The sequence below is a fragment of the Crassostrea angulata genome, chromosome 7 (assembly GCF_025612915.1).
Source record: "Crassostrea angulata isolate pt1a10 chromosome 7, ASM2561291v2, whole genome shotgun sequence".
In the NCBI taxonomy this organism is placed as follows: domain Eukaryota; kingdom Metazoa; phylum Mollusca; class Bivalvia; order Ostreida; family Ostreidae; genus Magallana; species Magallana angulata.
Genome location: NC_069117.1, coordinates 10493298 through 10516684, shown reverse-complemented (window position 1 = coordinate 10516684; position 23387 = coordinate 10493298). Strand labels below are relative to the sequence as shown.

General features: G+C 34.0%; 1 protein-coding gene across 9 annotated transcripts; it reads left to right on the top strand.

The window, feature by feature from the left end:
• Positions 1 to 23258, top strand: LOC128192443 (solute carrier family 4 member 11-like). Of its 9 annotated transcripts, none has more exons than XM_052865112.1 (21): positions 1 to 76; positions 6754 to 7115; positions 7919 to 7972; positions 9718 to 9744; positions 10726 to 10763; positions 11588 to 11792; positions 12382 to 12466; positions 13680 to 13803; positions 14165 to 14365; positions 14951 to 15035; positions 16216 to 16338; positions 16686 to 16799; positions 17132 to 17264; positions 17775 to 17848; positions 18309 to 18528; positions 18721 to 18827; positions 19004 to 19178; positions 19537 to 19710; positions 19962 to 20154; positions 20577 to 20746; positions 21213 to 23258. In XM_052865112.1, the coding sequence occupies exons 2-21, from the start codon at positions 6773 to 6775 to the stop codon at positions 21271 to 21273; spliced, it is 2706 nt and encodes a 901-aa protein (XP_052721072.1). In that variant the 5' UTR covers positions 1 to 76; positions 6754 to 6772; the 3' UTR covers positions 21274 to 23258. The 9 variants fall into 9 exon arrangements, with proteins under 9 accessions (XP_052721072.1, XP_052721067.1, XP_052721071.1 ...); XM_052865107.1 differs by lacking the exon at positions 1 to 76 and adding an exon at positions 131 to 718; XM_052865111.1 differs by lacking the exon at positions 1 to 76 and adding an exon at positions 1030 to 1239.
• The last annotated feature ends 129 nt before the right edge of the window (positions 23259 to 23387 follow it).

Below are 23387 nucleotides of genomic sequence, written 5' to 3'. Positions count from 1 at the left end.
TCAAGTTTATTTCCTAGATAGCTGACAACCACAAAACGTAGCACCTCCGTGTGGTGAGGTACGGACAATCTAACAGGTTTGTTTAATTCTGTTAAAATTGCATTCCTCCCTATTCGTGAATTGGTTCACTTTTTTAACTATAAACCGCAAGAGTTTTACGATCATATGTTATTCATGCACCATTAATATCAAAGCACTAAGGATTTCCGATATATCCTCAGTTGAATCGGAAATATAGGAGCAAACTGCTAATCCAGATTAACAAAAGAGCTTAGGGAGAAAAAGAAAGAATTCAGTCGGGAGAGTGATCGTTTAGCAGAGTTGTACACAACTGTTTATTGAATTTGTCGGGTGGGGGTTAAATCAAGCGTCACGCTCGACACAGTGTTGTCAATCAGACTTGGGCAGAACTCGATGATTGGCGCGGACAAACTTTCGGAAACTGACAGGAACATCGCATACTTTCAGCTGCTGTCAAGAAAACTTACCAAGTCGTTTACAGAACGAAGGACGGTGTATATTTAGCTAAATGGACATCTACAGACGCTTGCTATAGATATTGATTCGGAAAGCATATACCATCTTGATTTCGCGGTGGCGGTGACGAGCTATTCAATTCTTTTTTTTTATTGAACATCAATTTATCCTTCACACCATTGTTACTCTATGTGCATCAGCCGGTGACTCTCATGTGTGATATGGATTATCTTTGCACCAGGTAAAACTTATACCTAATAAATTGACATGAGTCTTGTGCATTTCTGCTTCGGTATAAGATACTGGTCTAGGTTCAGTCAAGGCTACCTGATTCGATTGCACGATCAAGTATACATGATACGGGAAAAATCTTCAATTATTCCGAAATTAATATTTATAATGAAGTTAAGGGGTACTTGGCAGTTTGGCCCTTAAGGAATATCGGTTCAAATTAATTAGTGCGGTATGAAAGATTAATTTGTCGGTAAATTACATTTACATGTCATTATCGATTGTTTGTTGACTAATAAAGGGTGCATGTTAAGATTTATATCATCCAAACTGCATTCGGACCATTGATGTTTTATAAATTGCATTAATACCAATCAAAGTCGATTGTTTGCACGTTGGTGTAATTAATGGAGTGTGGGAAGATAAGGACAATTGGATGCGTTAGGGACCAATCCTTTTTGTTTTTCTACCAGAGGAAAGTCCTCGTGTTGTATATCATTTATATTGCAAAACCGGATTTTTTCTTCAATGGTGAGTCTCTCTCTCTCTCTCTCTCTCTCTCTCTCTCTCTCTCTCTCTCTCTCTCTCTCTCTCTCTCAGTTTGTATTTCTTCTTTCCCTTCGTATTCAAACAGTTTTTTGTGACAAACGAATGGCAATTATTTTTAACCGATATAATTTTAAAAAAAAAACAAACCAAATACTGGGGGCAATTTTTTTTCTTTTTCATATATTTTTTTCTTTGTTTATTTTTCATTTTATCTGCAATGTATAAACAGAGTTTTCTTTATACTTGTGTACAAAATATGCAACTTTGCCTTAAAAGATTTTTTAATTAAATCATTTTAATAACTCATCTTTATGGGGAGGAGTATAGATTTTTCAGACCTGTGTATGTTAATATGTAAATATCAGCCCACTGATCAAAAAGGCAGGATGCATCAATTCCAAACCAATAAATATACCAATGCTGTTTAATAAATACAGCTAATGCAAGTAAAGTATAGTTTTTAGAATTTGGATATATATGATGAAATCTTGGATTTCTCATTTTCTCGCATTCTAACGCTATTTATACTTTAAGTTACTTCATATTGAAAATGTTTTTGGTTTCGGAAAACTACTTTGGTTGTCAGGTGTGGCTTATGGTCAGTGTTTATCATGTGAGCGATGTGGCCTATGGGCAGTGTTGAATCAGGTGAGCGTTGTGGCCTATGGGAAGTGTTGATCAGGTGAGCGTTGTGGCTTATGAACAGTGTTGATCAGGTGAGCGATGTGGCTCCTTGGCCTATTTCTGATTTATGTGTCCTTTAACCGCAGATTGAACGTAACCATATACTTAATTAAAATCGTTAACGTTAGCTAAAAGAAAATAAGAAAATAGAAATTGTTTCTTTTGGTACTCGTCTACAATTGCACAGTTTGTAAGATCAATTTCCTTGGAATGTTACAAGCAAATTTTAATTAAGATTGTTCAACCTCTTAAATACGATTTGTTGACAAAAAGATGTATACAACAATACTTTTTTGTACTCATGGCTATAATTGATCAATGGGTTTTTTTTTTCATTGTTGAAAACGAAAAATCCATGTGTAAACCCTGTATCTCGAATTATGACTTTATTGACTGAGATTTTTTTCAAGAAGCTTTTAATTGAGGGTAAATGATTTTTGCGGGTTTTGTTAGAATAAATCAATTATTGCTAAACTGCAACTGACAAATGGAAAAGGGAAATGGTTGTTTTTCTGGGCATCCTTTTCCATAGATGTCATCAGCATAAGGCTGGCTCTTTGCTGGGTTTTACAGATGTAAGATGTTCATTACAAATCCCAAATCTTAAACATAGAATAGTTCTTTACAATCGACGTGCGTCCGTCCCAGCTAGCCAACAATAAAATCTCATATCGAAAATCAGATAAATTCTTCATCAGATATACTTATATCTGTGAAGCATTGTTGATTGACAGGGTCTATTTGACTTTAGGTAATCGGGAAAAAACGCCATTTCAAACATTGAATGGTCATGAAAATTTGGTTCAAATACCGGATGTGATTATCGGGTATTATTTGAGGAATTCTACATACATAACAGGTAGTAAATCGGTGAATTGCTGAGCATTAACAATTTTCAATTTTTTATCACCAGTTACGATAGGTCATTTGGCGCTGTAGTGTCGTATAACTTTGATATCGATTTTCATATTGATATATCGGTGTGTAGGGAAGGGGTGGGAAACAAATCGTTTAGCAGTTTGTTTGCAATTCTTGGCACATAAAAATTGGGTTCTAGTTGACTTTCTTACCTAACGATCGAACACCTTTGATATCCTAGATTTCTCTGAACTACTGATTCTAAACATTTTTTTGCTCCTAAAATTTCACTTGAAGTTTGGTTTGAATGGCGCTGTGGCAACGTACATGTACATTAAAAAAAAAATACGCCCTTTGAAAATATTTGGGACTTTGATTTTTTTTTCAAACTGCGTTAATTTTGGGACCAAGTGAAATTATTTTCACAGAGGGTTATGAAGGTACATCAACATTTTTTTTATTATCGTTACAATTAACGAACTTTAAAAAAAATATCTATATGTGTAAATCACAATTCTGGGATTCAGTTAATTAGTTAATAGTATGGTGATTTGTACACATGGTAAATGCACTGTAAATTTAATACACGTCACTTTCTTGGGTTTATGAGGCATGTATGGGGCATTTTATAAAAGAATTGTGATACATTTAATTAGATAAGAGCTAAAGATTTTAGCTATGGCATATTTTTTACTGATTAGATTAAGAAGTCCAAAACCAGCGCCCATCTGTCAACCCGAATTTTCCCATAGATCGCAAAAAAATTAGCATTTAACTGTAACTGTACGGACGGTTGTCGCGCGGAAGATCCTTAAGAATTTATCAAACTAAATTGAAGGTTAATGCAAATTAATGTCCAGGCCGAGCTTTGTTTCTTGTGTTGGTTTTCTTCGTGTTGTTTTTATGTCGCAAATAGGAAAACATTTTTTAAAAACATCCATACAAATGGCACGAACTCTGACTGACTTCAAATTTGAATAAAAACAACAATTAATCATTTATGTAATTTTAACATACATACCTTCTGTGTAGAATTATGTAGGTTTAAATGTACCTTTAAATTGTGATTATTTTAGCTATTGATCAACCAAGAAAATTTGAATGAAACATCTTTTTAATGCCGTTAAAAAATCAATGACTCAAACAGTTAAAACAAACTTCATTGCAATGACGTCGCCTTCAGCAAAAAATAATGTCCATTGCGTGGTTTTGCGGTTTTTCAAGAAAATGATTTAAGTAATGGAAGATTCCCCCTCGAAGTATGTATACCTACGTTTTTCTAGACCAACACCAAGGGAATTTTTTAATGTTTTGGGGGAGTTTGAACTCTATCTGCTACAGTGTTGTACTAATTCGCTAATTAGATCGTTACTTTTGAAATGCACTGTAGTCAACAGATGTGAAATGAACAAGCTTTCAATTAGCAGCGATACAGAAGTAAAGAGTTTTTAGTTGAAATGATACTTTAACCACTTGATATTTTTTTATTACTACACGTTGGAAGTGATCCACAGAAAACCTGGGGGCGGAAAGTCTAGCTGGCAAGTATAGAGGCGGGGAAAATATTTTTATATCATTTGTCACGGTAAACGATGTCGATAAACTTCCCTTTCAACTTCCTTTGTTTCCTTGAAGGAGGAATTTAACGTTTATTATGTAATTGAAAAGGCAAGACCCACATCGTGTTAAAATAGCTCCTGTGCTGTAAAAACATTTTGCTCAAGAATTTTTGTAATCCCCTTTCATTTAGAGATGCTGAATTAGATTAACTTGATTTAGAAATTGATTAAACCGTAAAATAGAATTGTTTACCTTCGATGATGTCACTGAATGTAAGACGAAAGGTAAATTATTGGGTGCCATGCACGTCCATTTTGAGCGTTAGTCACCCCGGCGTGTTGTGAACCCCCTAAGGATGTGTTTCCTTGTTACGCTTTGTGAACGTTAATATATATACAAGGTCTGTTTGGTGATCACTTATACATTTGCATCCTGGCTTGCAGCGGTTGCCAGATAGAAAAATATCAACGGGATCCGCCGGTGTGTTTTAACAAAGAGAAGGGGTGCATTGTATACGTACTGGCTTGAATCGGAATTGGCATTAAACGTGGGATTTCGGTTCGATGCCAATCTAATATATATACCTGTCTATTGGAACCAGATGATCAGTCGGTGTGATTTAGGGGGCTTTAAAGGGGCCGTGTATATTGCGACACTTGGGTGTTGAGCGAAACACGTGGTCGATCCGTTACTTTATACAAGGTGATTCTTGACGAAATGGATATACACTCTCAATTAGTGAATAAGATCTAATTAATAAGTTGGGAACTAAGTGAAGAAGAGGTAATGTATCATATGTTATATATGTGTACTTTGGGGTTCTGTGAGTTGTACGTGAGTTTGACGTCTAGTACCTGTATTCGCCGACTTGTTGAATTTTAGCTACAACAGTGTATAAGTCATGCTTTCAAATCATGTCAGCATATTGAACTTGTTTTATTTATAACGGGATTTTTAGGCGGACGTTGGTTTAGGATTGTCAAACCCTTCCTGCTGGTGGTTATATAGCGTTTTTAAACTATACTGTAAACAAGATGTTATTTTCATTAAATAGATAAAGATTCGTATGAACTTTACAATAATTTCATATAGATTTATACCTATAGTATGTGTTATTATGTTGATCAGTCTTTAAAGTACCGTATGCTTCTTATATTGGTAAAATATTTTTTATATAATTTTCAAAAAAAATCATTAATTAACATTAGTGTAATTAACACTTAAACATCAGTCGCTACATTATTATAACCTGTTATATATATATGATATGGTTTTAATTTGGTTAGAACCCTAGACTTGTGTATGTCAACCCTCTAAAAAAAAAATTTAAAAAATTGGGTAAAACCACAAATCTTGCACTTGATGACTATTTTTCACATTGGCGTTGAGCATTTCCAACAGTTCAGTGAATGAATGAGTGCAGATTTTTACGGTGTAATTTCCAATTCAGTTAATTTGCAGGAGAATCTTGTTATTTGATGAAGAAAAAAAATGACAAGATTCAATTGAAGTGCATCTGTGTTTATAAGCAAGCGGATCATACAATTACCTGTACAGTATATAGGGAGTTATGAAATTCGCTCAAATTATAGTATAAATGTGGCAAAGGGTGGAATTAATGTTTTGGGGGATTAATGAATTACTGAAATGTCTTGTCTCCAGGTTGAAGTGTTGGACTACCATATATGATACATTTTATTAGATACCTGGAGAATACAAATGTTTACATGTAAAATGACATGCTAGCTAGCCATGAAATGTGCCTGACTGTCAAGGCCATACATACATATCTTTTTTGTTTTTTAGGTGTTTCCAATGTAAGGAGCAATAAATTACATAGGTCATTTATCATATAAGTTGAAATAGCTACATGCCAGTGTATATATATATATAAGCCGTAATTTTTTGTTTTGAATTTACATATAATTTAGTTGATGAAAGTGTTCCTAGCTAGTAAAAGGGATTCTTTTTATGGGTGTCCTTTTTGTGACCTTTTGACCATCTTTTGACCATCTTTTCAGTGACTGTAAAAGGCAAGTCTGAAGAAATCATTAGTTTATAGTAAATCAACTGTTATTTTTATGGGTACTTTAAATTTTATCATAGTTCAAGGTTTTGTCAGTTATAAAGTTTAAAATTTTGATTGAAAATTATATTTTATGTTATTCAATTACTAGATGTGTATAATGCTTTCATTATGGAACATTTTGACATAATTTAAAGTAGAGTATAAACGTTGCTGATGAAAGATAAGTGAAAAATTATATAAATGCATGAAGAATTCTGAAATTAAACCATTGAAGTCATAACAATCCTAAATGGATAGCTTTAATTTATAAATGAATTCATCATGTTCATATTTGATTATTTTAAAGGTGTTATTTAATTTTACAGGTTTAATTAAAATTGAACCATGGAGAACACTCCATTAACACAAGATGTCGAGTTAACTGTGGCCTGCTACAACGATGAAGGACCACCGCCACCCTACCACCGAAAAAACAGTCAACCCAACCCCGAGTCTCCAGGAACTCTGGCCATAGACATGTCGGGAAACACCTTGGTGCCTCCCGGGGAAAGTCTGACCAGTCCGGAGTCCCCACGGAGAAGACACAAGAGTGATGGGGCTATTCCAGCAGCCACCCTGAACAGCCAGCCTAGCGGGAATAACCACCTGTCACCCAACCAGCGCAAGAACTCCATGTTTGGGAGTCGGAGCACGATTAGCGGCATCAAGTTTGACGATCCATACATAGGTAATTAGATGTAGATGATCGAGACAATGTGGACACTCCCTTATTTCTGATTATAAGCTAAGTGAACTGTACAATATTACATAATATATTTAGTCAGTTTACAATAAAACCAAATCTTAATCACTTACATAACAGGTAATTATCAAAATTTATTTATGTTATTTATAAGTCAGAAATGAATTTCCTTTTCTTAATTTAAGCGTCATTAAATATTCATCAACTTTAAATTGAGGATCTTGGGGTCTATAAGTTTTTAGGATTAAGGTGAGGTAAAAGTTAATATATAGCTGTCAAAAACAATGAAAATTGTAATTAAGACATTTGTTAATTTTTTGTGAATATTTTTATTTTGCCCTTGGGCAAGGCAAAATATCTCACTGTGAAAAGTTTAATCAGTATAAGCGAGATTCATTCATGCCTGTAAAATATGATTTGCTAGTCAGCAGTTATGAAAAAAATATACTGTTACCGGTAGTTGTTTAGTTTTCAATTCGTTTAGGAGTTTTGGGGAGGGGGTATACTTGCATGAACTTGAATTGTAGGATTTTTTAATTGTCAATGAATGATGTGTGAGTGTTTTAGTGGAATATTGTAGCATTTCATTATGAAGAATTTTGAGTTTAATTTTTGTAGTGTATATTATATAGAGAAACGCACTTTTCTGAGTTTTCATTTGCTTTTTAGTAGTGCATAGTCTAAATTTGATTTCAAATCAGTTATTTATCTAGATTTAGCTAGAAATGCTGAGTGTGTAGAACATTCATTTTGCTGCATGTTTCTTTGTCTTTTATTTGTGAATCCAGAGGATGGGAAGTGTAGTGATAGAACGAGCTGGAAGACCACAGATTCTGACGATGGTAAGAAAACAAATCAATCAGTGACAGAAAACGTCTTGTAAACAAATAGAGAGGACAGTATCCTACAACCTCCAATCCTATTAGCTTTTGCAAAATTGATTTTGAGGCCAAGTTAAAAAAAAATATCTCGGATATTGGTGAAGTCATGCATTGTTTGTTGATGTTGAGAGAGAGGAGAGAAATGTTGAAATAAAGATGTTTATGTGTATTATAGGTCTAAAAAGGTAGGGTGGGGGGGTGGGGGGTCAGGGAATCTGGAACTCCTGAAAAATCAGACTTATTAGATTTGTATAAGCCTTGGACACTCCTAGCAAACAAAAAAATCTTCGTCGGACTCTGGATGAGGTATTCGTAGATTTTCACGTGTTTGTCACAAGGAAATTAGTTCCCAGGTAAATTCGATCTCAAGGATATCTAGAGGTTAAGTGGTAGTCAATGCACTATGTGATGTTTTGGTCAGTGTCCACATAACGATATATATTTATAGATGAAAGTGTCCATGTTTTACTTTCTTCTGATACATTTATTACCATGCAAACAAGATAACAAGGGAATATAGTCCCTTCCTTATTGTACACATGTCAGATTCAGTCCCCCTAAAAGTCAGCAATTGTTTTATTACATGGTTATATCAATAAAGATCAGCTTACTGAAATTGGTCTTGCATCAACTGAAGCAAACCTGCCAGTGACATTGATGGTTAGGTGATGATATAGAGAACCAGGTTTTGATGCCATACCTGTATGACGTACACACTCGGCAATAAATTCGTACATGCACAAGTGACTTTGTTCCACAATAAGGTCAAATGGGACACTTAAAGAAAAATTGATAAGGAATTAAGAACACTCTGTTTAAGATACTAGTATAATCCCTGTTTTAACAATGTTGCTAAGTGCCATATAAACTTAGACTTAAAGTAAAAAAATTTTTATAAAATCAAAAATTGTTATACTCAGGCATTTCCTTCCTGCATATTTAAAGAGATCTGCAACATATCACTAACAAATGCCTTAACCAACAGCGAAATTGTGATAGAAATCAAGGTTTTTTTTATTTCATAGCAATGGAAGTTCGCTAATCATACATCTACAAAGTCAAATAACTTGTTTCAAATTCTAAAATGACACCTGCATGCCATGTGCTAGAAAAAAGCAAGTGATGATAAAAAACCATTGTATAAATTGCTAGCACTTGATGAAATAAAGATGTTTTGGCAATGTTGTAATACTGACAGTTGTTTTTATCACATTTGCCTCAACGCGTGGTGGATATCAACCATATTATGAATTTTTGATATTGCATTGTGATGGCTTTTTAGCCACAGGTCTGTAGCTCCTGGTCTGAAAAAATTAAAATGTACAACCTAGAAGTTCTGTAGCTCCCATTCTGAAAAAAATCAGATGGACAATAATTTTTCAAACCGGAAGCTACAGACCTGAAGCTACTCCTTTTTATCTTGTACAAGTCAGTAGGTCATTATCAATGTCATAATTTTCATATTTTCATCTTCTCAAGAGTCACAGCCCCATTCTCAACCAATTTTGGCACAGGACGTCTTTGGGTGAAGTGCTTTCAAATGTTTTCAAATTGAAGGCCATGCAGGCTCCTTTTTAAGGGGAGATAATTTGGAAAATATAAAAATGCCCTACAGGGGGTTGTTTTATAGATTTATCCTCTCTAGTATCAGACAGCAATGCAGGTATATTGAATCATTATTCTCTATGTATTTCTGTTTCTGTTAGATTCAAGTTTGCAAACAAAACTCCAAGGCAAGTCAAGTGATCTGTACAGGACAGTCATTATTTTTTTGCCTTTACTTATATTTCTATTTACTGCATGTATGCCTGAATATACATTGATGTAAAGCATTTTTGATGAGACAAAATTCCTATTCAACTTGATATGTACATGTTCTCATCTAAATGCAAAGAGAGTCTTGTGGATATGGGGATAGATTTACACACTTTTAACTGGACAGTCTATAATGATCGAGGTTTAAATCTGACTCGTAAGTAATTAAAACAGGAGATCCTATATAAAAAATACACATAAGTATACTGTCAAACTTCTTGAAGTCTAAAGGATTGATATTTTTAAAGTTCAGCATAATGAGTTAATTATACGATACCATGGTATTTCAAATATCTGAGTTTGAGATACCAACAATCAACTGTACATGACTGTGAATATAAAATATAAATGACTAGATTATATGCAATAAGAATCATAAGAAATAATTCTTCAATGTAATAAACACACTAATTTGCATGAAGGTAATTGAGAAAAAATGGGCTTCTATAAGTCTTGGGATAATGGCAAAGTAATTACTTATATATATTAATGAATTGATGAACCTTTTAATGGAGATATGTTAAATGCATCAACTCTACAAAGTCAAATTCTCTTATTTCTAGCAGACAGGGTTGCATTTTATGCGTACAGAATCTGCATTGATGAGCATAAAGAACTGCATGATTGCAAAGTTAATCCTTTCAAGTCAGATAATAGCACTTTATTACATATCGGGAATTTTCACACTTTGAAAGAGATTAATGAAACTGATAACTGATTTTTGCACTCCGTATGCGATCTTTGTTGAAGTAACAACAAACGAAAGTTTATATCATAAATATAAGTTTGTTGCTATTTTACGACCAGTCTGCTTTTGATGTTTATAGTTTACATGTGTTTATGTATATCCATGATGTTTGCTAACGACTGATTCAACTGTTAATGTTTCATATTTCTAGATGAGTCGGGATTGACCCTTATGTACTCCAAGCATGAGGTAGGTTATAAACGAATTCATTTGAAAAATATATTGTGTATATCTAAAAGGATGCATTCCTGTATTTCATCGCTGCATCTGCCCAGCTGATTAACATATCTCTCAATGAAATATTAGAGTCATGCAATAGGAAGGAGGAAAAATGTTCTCTATATATATGTAGGGAATTAAAAGCTCAAGTGCATTAATTACATAGGATGCCGTACAGAAATAGCTCAGCCACCTGATGAAACTACAACTACTGTACGAGAATTTGAAATGCTTGAGTGGTTTATCTAAGAATTTGAAAAGTACATTTTTCGATTTATTTAACTCCCTCCTCTTTCCATTTGTTAGAACATGAGTTTAGAGACGCGATTTGTGATAGAAAGAGACCAAAATAAATAACCAGGAGGTGAAATTAGCAAATTATAAGGCTTCCCTCTGAGTTTCGCAAGATCTGTGAAAAGTTCTGTCAGTCTTGACTTAGAGTGCATGCATGAAATCGAAATACTCGCTGTTTTCAGAAGCAACATTTTATTTGAAATATCTCTGATTCTAGCTGATAAAGAAAATTTACAAATGCACGTATTTCGTTATCATTTCCAAAAAAAAAAGATATTTAACAGTTAGTGTTTTATTTAAGGAAAGTATAAAAATCCAATATACATCTGGGTTTTAAATATAAAGAATAATAAATACCAACAGATAAAACTAATTTTAGAGATTTAACCGAGAGAGAGAGAGAGAGACAGAGACAGAGACAGAGAGACAGGAGAAAGAGAGAGACAAGAGAAAGAAAGAGAAAGAGATCTCCCAATCTGAATTTGATTTTGATGTTGCAGAAACTGCCTATGAAAGACTTTTCCATGGAAGTCAGAGCAACAATGGATGTCCAAAACTTTCTCAAAAAGACAGTTTTAATTCTTGACCTTAACAAGGTCAGTTTGGATGAAATCATCGATGAAATTCTCCACAAGCTGCTTGATAGCTCTGGCAGTAAACACTCTTTTGACCAGGCCAGATCAGCTCTCTTCACACATGATTGTGGTAAGTTATAGGTCAAGGTTGGGATGTACTTAAATAGTCAAGGTCCTCGTGTTGGTTGAAAATGAGCTCGTGAGCTTTAACCACATTTCATATGAAAGATATCAATTTCAATATTTTAGGCATATTAATTAGTATTTGTGAATTATGTGGGTGTCTGATAAGATTATGCATTCTAGGTGGCTCAAAAGTGCGCTCATCTCTCCTTGTTAATGAAAAACAAACCCAGTTTCAAGTTATAATTTCTGTGCATAAAGTTCAATGTGTCAGTAACAAGTAGGACTTCATTATCAATATAATTATAACTTTTGTTCATGTATGATAAAAAATTGAATTTTTGGGCATTCAATCTTAGTAGCCTTGTCTCAGTTGTATGTGCACTCCAGTATGTATTCTAAAGTATGAAATCATAATCTGTGGAATTATATAATTAAAAGTACATAAACATTGATACATGCACTTTTGTCTTTTTAGTATGAAGTATGCCATATGTTGCCAGTATATTTTATTGTTTAGATACAAATTATGATGAGTTTGATAATTTCTTTGCTCACATCTGAGCTGTACTTTCCATATGTTATGTTTTCTTTAGTTCATCAGCTGAGTCGAACCCTTCAGTGTACCAGCATATCGGAGGGAGGGGGCTTTGATTACGACCAGAACTGGATCTGTGCTTTGTAAGGCCTACTCTTTGTTTCTCTCGTCCTCTTTGATATTTCTATGCAAAGCACTGCAAGTCTTCTCCACAGCATCAACTTTTGCACTGTTTTAAATGTTTAAAAGTACTGAGAAGTTTGAAATTTTATAAAACATGCACACACATAACATACATAACAAACGAACATACAGTCTCCATGATATTGATACAAAGCATTCTCCAACATAAAAACACTATTTCACCTCAACCTCAACTCGGTTATACATGTATGTGTCAATAGATTTCAATCCAAATTTATACACTAAACCGTTGCACTAAACAGCTGACTCTCAGAAATAGAAATCCCAAGAAAACTTTGTTGACCTGATGCTTGCAGGTTGTTTTTATGGCCATAATTTTGGGTGGGATGAAAACTTAGGGTGTGGATGAAATCTTGTAAATAAATGTTCACGTATGTTAGTACACTTATTTTATCCCATCATCTGCAGTTAATGTTCTGAACATTGCTTAGTTTCAGCTTGATGTATAATCTTTTATAAGGTCAGTCATCTTCAAGCTTGTCTTATCTTGCAGGAAAATAAAATTCTTAAAGTTTTATTTTAATTTTTTTTTTGTGGAGCATGATAAGATGATGTCTCTTAAAAATGTGGGTTTTGAGGTCAAGGTCATTTTCTTCACACATAAATAAAATTGTTTTGGTATTATTTCTGTGCTGCATAAATTTTACGTGAGCATCTGCAGTAAATATTTACAACAAAACCAATTCGACAAAGATTGGCAAGGTGAAGTATTAACACAGAACCCCACACTGTTTCGCCCAGAATACACAGTTATACTGCAGAGCTTTTGCTGTCTTACAACTAGATTTCCACCTTCTTTTTACCCAATATTCTACTGCATGTATACTATGGAATTATAAGAAATTATAGTAGATCAATTTTTGTGGCTTTTGTTGGTCCCTTTCACCAAAAACTTGTATCCTCAATGAATAATGAAATGAATTAAGAAATATGAAACATTTCCTCATGCAATGTAATTAACAAAATTGTGTCCTCATTTATCAGTAAAAAAAAATGTCATTCCTTGAAAATTGACTCCTGCTTTGATTTATCATTTCACATCTTTAAGTTTATCATTAATTATCCTTTAATTATTTTTTTAATTTAATACCAGCTGTAGCCATGATTTACTGGTAGACATGAATTAACCTAGTGGATAATTTTGATTGACAGGGCCAGTATACCCTCCATCCAGTCCAGACATGTAGGGATAGCCCGCCTACACCACCCAGCTAACCTGGGAACCGCCAGTCAGGAGGTGTACTTTGTTATTGTGGTCCTGACCCCCACCAAAGAGGTAAGGGGGTCCACAGAGAAGAATTCTGAAATCTCAAACAGAATTACAGTATTGTAAATGATTAAAGATTTACTGATTCTAACCAAAGAGGTTAAGAGGGTCAATAGAGAACAATTCTAAAAACACAAACATTATAATTGCACATGATCAAATATTTACTCTGAAAGCTCTTAATATCAAATCCTAATAATGAGGTGAAAACAGTTTGTGGGAATTAAAATATACAGCCTCAGCAAGATCTGCCGATGAAATTCAGATTGAAGTTTATTAAGGACCACGCTTCCTAATTTCTCTAACTTTGATATCATTTGCAGTAATTAAATCACCCTAAATTCTCTTAAATTTGTACTTCTATATGCAGAAAGGAACAAAGAATGAGTTGGAGACAGGGAGAACCTTTGCCACCATCATGTCTGACCCTGAGCTTCGTATGAAGTTACTGGAGGTCAATACAGAGCCGGAGTTCAAGGAAATCCTGGAGGCTCACACCAACGCTCTGGCAGAGAAACAAAAGAACTGGGCCTCGGAGAAAGCCATGTTTTCTGCTGAACATCAAGAACAGGTGAAGAACCCTTTATTTTGGTATAACAAATATACATATGTAATTTATGATGCTGTCAGTCGCCCCTTTAGCACTCTTTGCCAAGTAGATCATTTGAATTTCTCTGAATTAGATTGTTTAGATAGTAATAATTACTACATATGATGGCACCAACAGAACATTCTAGTTGGTCTGAAACCTAATTACGAATTCTTGTTAAAGCTGCATTTTAGATATATCTGTACATGCAGTCAAATCTGCAACATGCCACACACATGTACCAGGGAATTGTCATTATTTAGAGCTAAGATAGATTTTTAGAAATGAACAGACCATTAGCTTTGAAGAGGGAGCTATATATTTAGCTAAGAAGATAGATACATCCTGCAAACAGGTAGTCTAACAACGACTTCATACAAGTATAATGGTTACCAGTATATCTATTGAAGTCTAGACTGATTTTTATAGATCTATACCAAAGCTATATTTAAAAGTAGGCAATTTATTATGGATTAAATCATGTATCTCGGAATGCAGAATGATATGAGAATTGCTTTTCTAAGACCTGGCGACATTTAATGATTTGTGGATGATTGATTTTTGCAGAGTTCATTCAGATGTAGTTTGTTCCGGGGGATCAGAGAAGACCTAAGGCGGAGAATCCCTGTCTACGTCTCTGATTTCAAAGACGGTGAGTTCAGACTCCCCTCACTTAACAGGCACAGAACTGTAAGCTGTCACTTATGCAAGCAATTAACGCATCCCAAAACTGTGGCAATGTTTTCAGTCTGAAGTCAGTGGATAAATTTGGCCAAGTTTATCAACTTTATAGTTTTCTCATTTAATTAGTCAATCTCCATAAACATAAAAATAACTCATAGATTTTCTTTTGGTGTGTGAAAATAGATTTGAGGTTTTAATTTCGTCTCTGTAGCAATCTCTCTGATAGCTAAACAAAGATTTGGCAGCTTACAGAAAAGTATGATATTAGTCGAAAAGAAGTAACAGAATATTAGATTTCTCTGAGTGCTTTAATAGTATGCAGCAGATCTATTTTCATCCTGTAAAGCATGTTGTGCATGCTCACAAGAAGGTCTTAATGTTTCAGATTTTAATCATTAAACAACAACATAATAAAGCACGCAAATTTTGGTCGGGATAAGCATCAGTAATAGTTGCAGGTTGCTTTTGATCAGGAAGAAGGCAAAGAAAGTGGAAAGAAACAACACAGAGAGAAAATTTAATGATCAAGCTCCCTTGATGGGAGAGACTATCATGTATTTATGATGTATAAATCATGAAAGATCAAATGCGAGATTTTTTAAGACAGAATAAAATAAATGATTAAAATCAGCACAATTATTGATGTCAAGGGGTTAAGTACTGGAGTAAATTGTATCAAGATCATTAAAATCAAATTAAATCAGGATGATTTCTTCATACCGAGGAGTTATTTATAGAAATATGACATGCAGCACAGCTTATGCATGCAGCGGCAATTGCTGATAAACCATTAGTTTTTCAAAAAGTGTCCAAAATTGCATTCAATGTACTCTTTACAAGAGGAATTGGAAAATGTGATAGAAATTTTTTCACCAGCTTAATGTTAGCATACCAGTTATAACAATTTAGAATACCACCCTTGTATATTGGATAATTTCAAAATCATGATGTTCAGTTCCTCCATGTCTTTAAGAATTCATTATGTTTTAAGAGAAGATGAAATTTTGGAATCTTGCATTTCATCAAAATTTGATTGATCTCTGTAATGAGGAAGCAAGGGTCTGGGCCTAATACCGGTACACACTTTTAAAAAAAAATCTAAATATGTATAAGATATGAAGAATAAATGATTTTCGCTGTAATTTCAGGAGTGGTAGGAAACAAGTCGATCCAGAAGACGATTTCCACCACATTCTTTCTGTACTTTGCCTGTCTGATGCCCTCCATTGCTTTCGGTGTCCTCAATGCCAACAACACCAAAGACCAACTCAGTCAGTTTCTCTTTATTATTTCTGTATAAAAAAGTAGTCATTAGATGTTGTATATAGTAATTACAAAAACACATATGTCAATTTTTAAAATTAGTCTTAAAGCTATTTTTAATATTTTTTTATCAATTTTGATAAAGTTGAGAATTAACGATATATATATTTATACAGAAGTTTACTATGGTGATATAAGAACACTGTAAAATAAATTCCCATTTAAATTTGTATGATGAGCAGAGAAACGCTCTTACACAACCAGATATTCCAGATTATCAATGCTGAATTTACACAAGAATGTTTGTCGCACTGATTGATTGTAATTCTAAATATTGTTTTATTTTCCTGAGCAGATGTGGAGAAGGTTCTATACTCTCAGACGTTTGGGGGTCTGGTGTTTGCGTTTTTTGGTGGGACTCCACATATTGTCCTCCTGACCACTGCACCGTTAGCTTTATACACTAAAAGTAAGTACAGTACCCCTCACAGAATCACCTCCATTGCAAACACCTAGCATCTGATTTTTGATAAGTTATGAGTGTTAGACTTGGCTTTTGAATCAGAAAATAAATTCATGCGTTACAAATTTGAAAAGCCTGAAATATGGGTAACAGAACATACATGTGCCTAGTTGTAGAAACATCCTAGGTACTCAAAGCTCATATTGTTTTATTAAACAGAAACTTGATGAAATATGCATATACCCGGTATTTGTTTTTACTACTGAATCTGTGTAATAAGCGTTCTTTCTGTGGGTCCACATCCTAACTGTATTGTCACCCACTGTTTGCTATTGCAGTTATCTATAGTATTTGTCAGGACTTTGACATAGACTTCCCAGCTATGTACGCTTGTGTAGGCCTCTGGAATAGCTTCTTCCTGTTCCTGTACTCAGCGTTTGATCTCAGCGTGTTGATGAAGTGGTCAACAAGGTAGGCTGATCTCAAATATCAATCTCAAGAAATATCAAAATGTCAATCTCTGTCAATCATTGGAATAGAGGAGGTTTAGGAGGGGGAAGACTAAAGATATTGTTTCTCCCTTTCTTCTCTGTGTGAAGAGTCAAGGAAAATGATTAAACCACTATACCAGGTAACGGTCATTATTAAAGTATTTCAAGGTCAAAACTATGTTCAAGGTCATTTACAAGGTTAATGTTATAATTTCAATATGGTTGCATGTTGTACGTCTCATGATTAGAATATTTATTCTTAGAATAAAAAAGATCAATAAGCAGATACGGATCGATCTAAATATGTGACAGAACTCTCGTAAATATTTGTAAAAAGAAGATTGACACATCTCTTAAACCGTCTGAAGCATTGATAAAAGGAAATAAATGGAATCAATCAGGGAATTCTTGTTTATTTTCAACAGACATGACAACTATTGCAGATGTTAGACTTGTGAAATAATATACTGGTTTTTGATTTTTTTTTTAGATCCTCTGAGGAAATTTTTGCGTTGTTTATATCCATCGCATTCTGCGTTGACGCTTTCAAGGATGCTGTCAGTAGTAAGTTCTTCTGCAATTGAAATTTTATTTTAAAACCATTGAAATGTTTCTTTCATCTGATCTTGAATTTGCATGTGAGTGAATTTGAGAGGGATAAACTGTTGGCAGATCGCTATAACACAGCTGTAGCAGACAAGACATTAAGAGAAAGATTTCTTTTGAACACTTTCTATCTGACATAAGACATGTATATTTAAATGGCACAAGAAAAAAACCTAAAAAGTTAAAAAAAAATTATTTCCTTTTTAAATAAACTCAAACATTGGCACATTAACATTTGGATTTTTTCAAATTAAAGGTACATGTATTTGTAAGCACAGTGACTTTTTTTACAATGTGGACACAACTGTTAGTTAATGAAGTGATTTTATTATCACAATATAATTAAAATTCAGTGTTTGTGAGTAGTCATGATTTTGATAAGATTGAATTCATTGGCATGGTTCCTTTTACTATACAGACTTTGCAGCCCACTACAACATTCCAGCTTGTTCCATGACGACCACTGCTAACTCAGCAGTAAACTACTCCATTACATCGAATCTCACAAACTCTGTCGCCTCTGTCGTAAACTCAACAGCTCCCCCTGGTGGTTGCGAGAGGGACGTCAGTCTTCTGTATCTACTTCTGTTACTAGGGACTCTGTGGCTGGGTGTCACTCTGTATAACTTTACGATGACGTAAGTAAATGAAAATGTACTCCTATAGACTTTATTATTTTGTGACATTCTATTTTTGGCTAAATTTTCGAGAAAAAAAAGGTTCAATGTTACAAGGTTGTTACAAATATGATATAGTCTGCTTAATCAGTGACTGGATTAAAACATATTGAAAAAAAAAGCTACATGTTATGTAAATGTTGATAATTTTAGACCGTATTTGAATGCTGGGAAGCGAGAACTGCTGGCAGATTACTCACTTCCTGTTGCCGTGGTGATCATGAGCTTCTTTGGCTCCTACATTTTCAGGGATGTACAGTGTAAGTGAATCTTATTGACTTAACATCATACAAAATTTATCGGATCCTTTAAATTAGCAAATTCATTAGATTACCATATATCAATTGATGACAAAGAAAATTGAATGGTGAGAGATGTAAGTTGAATTATCAGCTGTATATAACATTGTGCATGAGGAGTTACTATTTTGTTGCAGTGGATAGCAGTTTTACTCCCCGCGAGTTATCGTTGGAGGTCTTTAAGGTGGTCCCCTTCCACAATCTGTCTGTGGGGGCGGTGTTTGGAGCTATGGGGCTGGGCTTCTGTCTGTCACTCTTGTTCTTCATGGACCAGAACATCTCAGCTGCTCTCGTGAATGCTCAACAAAACAAGTAAGTGAAAAAAGCATCAATTATATATACCAAACAGTTACTGCTGCATACACATAATCTGAAAATAGACTTGCTGCAAAGTACATGTGTGTATCAAGTACAAGGACATACACAATCTTGACTGACAATATAAAGCTCTTTTTAATATTACATCATTCATATTTTTAGAATACACATGTACTAGTATTGTTCCGAATTTACAATTTCTACAAATAAAAATCTGATGAATGATTGATAGATGTAAATCAATGTAAATTCGAATTACCAAAGTGTGGATATTACTTTGTTCCGTGATAAATGTAGCCATATAAGACAGAAATCAAGATCAAGTCTAAAGGTGTTTGTACTCTCTTTGTAGGTTGAAGAAGGGGACTGCCTACCACTGGGACCTGCTGGTGTGTGGTGTAATCAATGCTGTCCTCAGTCTGCTGGCCTTCCCCTGGGTTCACGCCGCTCTGCCCCACTCCCCCCTGCACGTTCGAGCCTTGGCTGATGTAGAGGAGAGGGTGGACCAAGGCCATATCTACCAAATGTAGGTCAATCCACTCTTTATAAAGTTACCGAATCAGCCTTTATGTTCTGTAATTTTTGATTATATAAAGAAGCTTTGCAGGAGATAGAAAATATTGTACAGTTACCTGGTTCTTACATGTACATGTATCGATATTTGGTATTATAATTTGAATGCAAAATTAGCTACCATGTAGAAGTCTTGTAATAGATTATGAATAAAGGAAACCTTCCATGACTTGTAGAATAAAATGGGACTGTCTTTTTTTAAAGTATTGTGCGAGTGAGGGAGACTCGACTAACTGCCATCTTCTCCCACATTCTGATTGGTCTGTCACTACTGATCCTGAACTACCTGGCCTATATTCCTACCCCGGTGTTGTATGGTCTGTTCCTGTACGTGGGGGTCACCGCTTTGTACGGGAACCAACTGTTTGAGCGCATCATGCTGCTCATCACAGAACAGGTACATAATTTCTCTAACTGATGTTAATTCCTTATCTTATATAGGTACTTCATTCTACAATTCTGTCATTTTGTATCCAATTGCAAGAATATATCATATATAATCAGGAACACACAAATTTTGTGTAATATTATGACTGTCAGAAAAATATAAGCAGTATTTTAAAATTTGTGAGGTTACTTCTTGCAATTTTACCTGAACAATAAATCCTCAAATTTAATATGGAATCAGAATCTAAACCAGTTAAAATTAACCAGTATATTCAATTTGTATACTTTTAAAAAAATTCTAATGAGTAAGATATTGATAGATAATGCAACAATGTTATCATTTGAGACTTAAAGCATACTACCTGATACTTTTTAATTAAAAAAATGTGATCTTCAGCAGAAAAAATTAAAGAAAAATTGATATGCTTTCAGAGTGCCTACCCACCAAACCACTACATACGACGGGTCCCCCAGAGGACAATCCACCTGTTCACCGTTCTCCAGCTGGTGCAGCTGCTGGTGCTGTGTGCGTTCGGCTTCACTCCCTACCCCTATCTTAAAATGTTCTTCCCAGTTCTCATCTTCACACTCATACCTCTCAGGTAAGGCAGGTCAATGACCTTGACATTTCATAAGGTCAATGTCATAAAGTGTCAAATTTTTAGTTCCCCCTGAACTGAAACTTTCTGATCATCTTTTGTCTATCTGTCTGTTTTTAACTGTTACTAACGGTTATTTTTTATCAAATGTACATGTTGGCCATATTCCTTCTAAGAGTAAATAATTAAACTGGACATACTTTTTCTCTGAAAAAAAAACTTAGGGATTAAACATATAACTAAACTTGATATGAAAGTAACATAATGTACAAATCTTCATGTTTTTATACAGTGACAACAGCCATAATATCTTCCCCCATTTGAAAAAAAAATCAGAAAAACTAGTTTACTTCTTTTAGTTTTAAATTGAATGATATTGCTATGTCAGCTATGTGGCCCATGGGCCTCTTATTTAATCTCTAAAAATTTGATAGGAAAAGATTTTTACAAATTGTTTGTCTTGTTCCAGACATAAGGTTATTCCACGACTCATTCGGCAGAAGTTTCTGAAGGCTATTGATGGTCATTAGTCCAATCAACAAAGATTGAAAATCCACGGTGTCTTAAAATTTGGTTCCCAAAGATGCGCCATTCAGAGATACTAAGAAGGTCACAATGAAAGTTGTTGTTAGCATAAGCTTTTAGTCTTTTGCATTGTTTATTTTAATTTATGCCACTTTGATTTTTAATTAAGCTTCAGGAGTGATTTTATTACCTTGTCTTGAAAGTACTTTAAAAAGACTTCAAAAATGTCAAGGATGATGTGATATGCAAGGCCAATTTGATGGCAGTTTTTGTTTATTTAGGTCAGTTTTAGGACTGCTAGTAATTTAGTGACAGTATAGACTCTAGTCAGAAATACAAGATTTTTACATGTACTGATATGTTTTAGTTTTAACTGTTCTCCTTTCATGTTAAGTTATTTTGAACTTTCAGTTTAGCTTGGTCATACATGTATCATTTCACTCTTTTCTTTGTGAAAACTTGAGTTTTAGATATTATTTTCCACATCATCAATTCAGAAGAGCTTAAAGTGTATAATTCAAAGAGTAGTATATTGTTTGAGATTAATCATTCATTTTCATATTCAAATCTGAAGAGAAGATGGCAATATACTTAGATCATTGCAATGTGGCAGATGTCTTTTTTGTTAGTGATAGCTAGTTTCCTCTCCAGTTGCAGTTTATATACATTGTAAATAATCAACTTTTAATTTTAATAATTGTTTGAGGTGATGAAGTGGTTTGTTCTGTTATTTACTATTAGATTTTATTTACATGTTGATGCTGGTCATATACACTATGCTTTGACTTTTCTTAGCATGTAAATGATGCCGTCACTAAATTCCCCATGGCCAGTCATTTTACCATAACACTGTGTGTACATGTTTATCATTATATTTAGTTTGTTTTTACATGGTTGAAACTTGCAGCTTTTTAAAAAACTTTTTAAATAATGGCAAATCCAGAACTAGTACATGTACTGATAATTGCATGTCCTCATCATGAAGTTATGTGCCATGCCTATAATGATAAATCGTAATCGTCATGTTCCATGATTCTACACTGTTAAGTCATGTATCAATTAACACGATTGTATAATCATGACATTTTTGAATTGATAAATCATAATTTAGTAATATTCCATGTATATATGCTGGTAAATCGTGTATTTTGAGACACACATTATATTTATTTAACATGCTTATCATGTACCATGTTTAAATACGAGTAAATCACTTCAACATGTCATCAGCTGTCAGTCATTGGTAAATATGATCAGGTTTCTTGCCATGTTTCAGCGCCAAACATAATGTGTTGATATGACAAATTTTAATTTAATTGCCATCTTTCAGTAGAGTAAATCATTTGGGTCATTAATAAACTTGTTAACAGTCCGGCACCATTCATGGTTATATGTTTTAGACTTCAGTAGCCAGATTCCATGTTTTTACTGGTCTTGTTTTTTTATTGGAAGATTTTTTGAGTGTTAGAGTTGTGTTCACTGTAGCAGTATTTTTATTGTTGAATTTTGTACAAGTCACAAGCTTGACATACACAATGTCTTTCATTATCAAAATAATTATTCAGTATATACATGTATACATACATTGATTTCTATTGATATATGGGTATGGAAGTGTCTTGGGTTTTTAAGCAAGTTTAGATGTGTGGATTACAGTTAGTAGTTCTGTAGAAAAGATTTAGTTGTTTTATATTTTACCATGATTTGTGTACACATGGATTGTTAATTACGGTCTTTCAGGATCACAATACGCAATTCTGCATACAGGTATATATACCGTGTACACCTATTGCGTGATATCAAAATGTGTGAGTTTTTATTACTAACGTGAGGTTGATCCTCCTTATATGTATAAATATACTAATATGGTTTGTGTGTGAAAAAATACCACAAAAGTCTAGACCAATTGGTTTACTATTTTAAAATAATTATGTTGTAATATGTAAATGATTATCTGCAACAACAAAATAAAAAATGTAAAGTTATAGTACCAGGTATTTCTTTGTTATCTTTGGGATTTAAAAGTTGTGCTATGGTACAGTGTGGATAACTCATTTGTTAGCAACTCTGCTTTAATTTTCACTACCAGAAAGATTTGAGCAATTAATGTGAAGTCTGA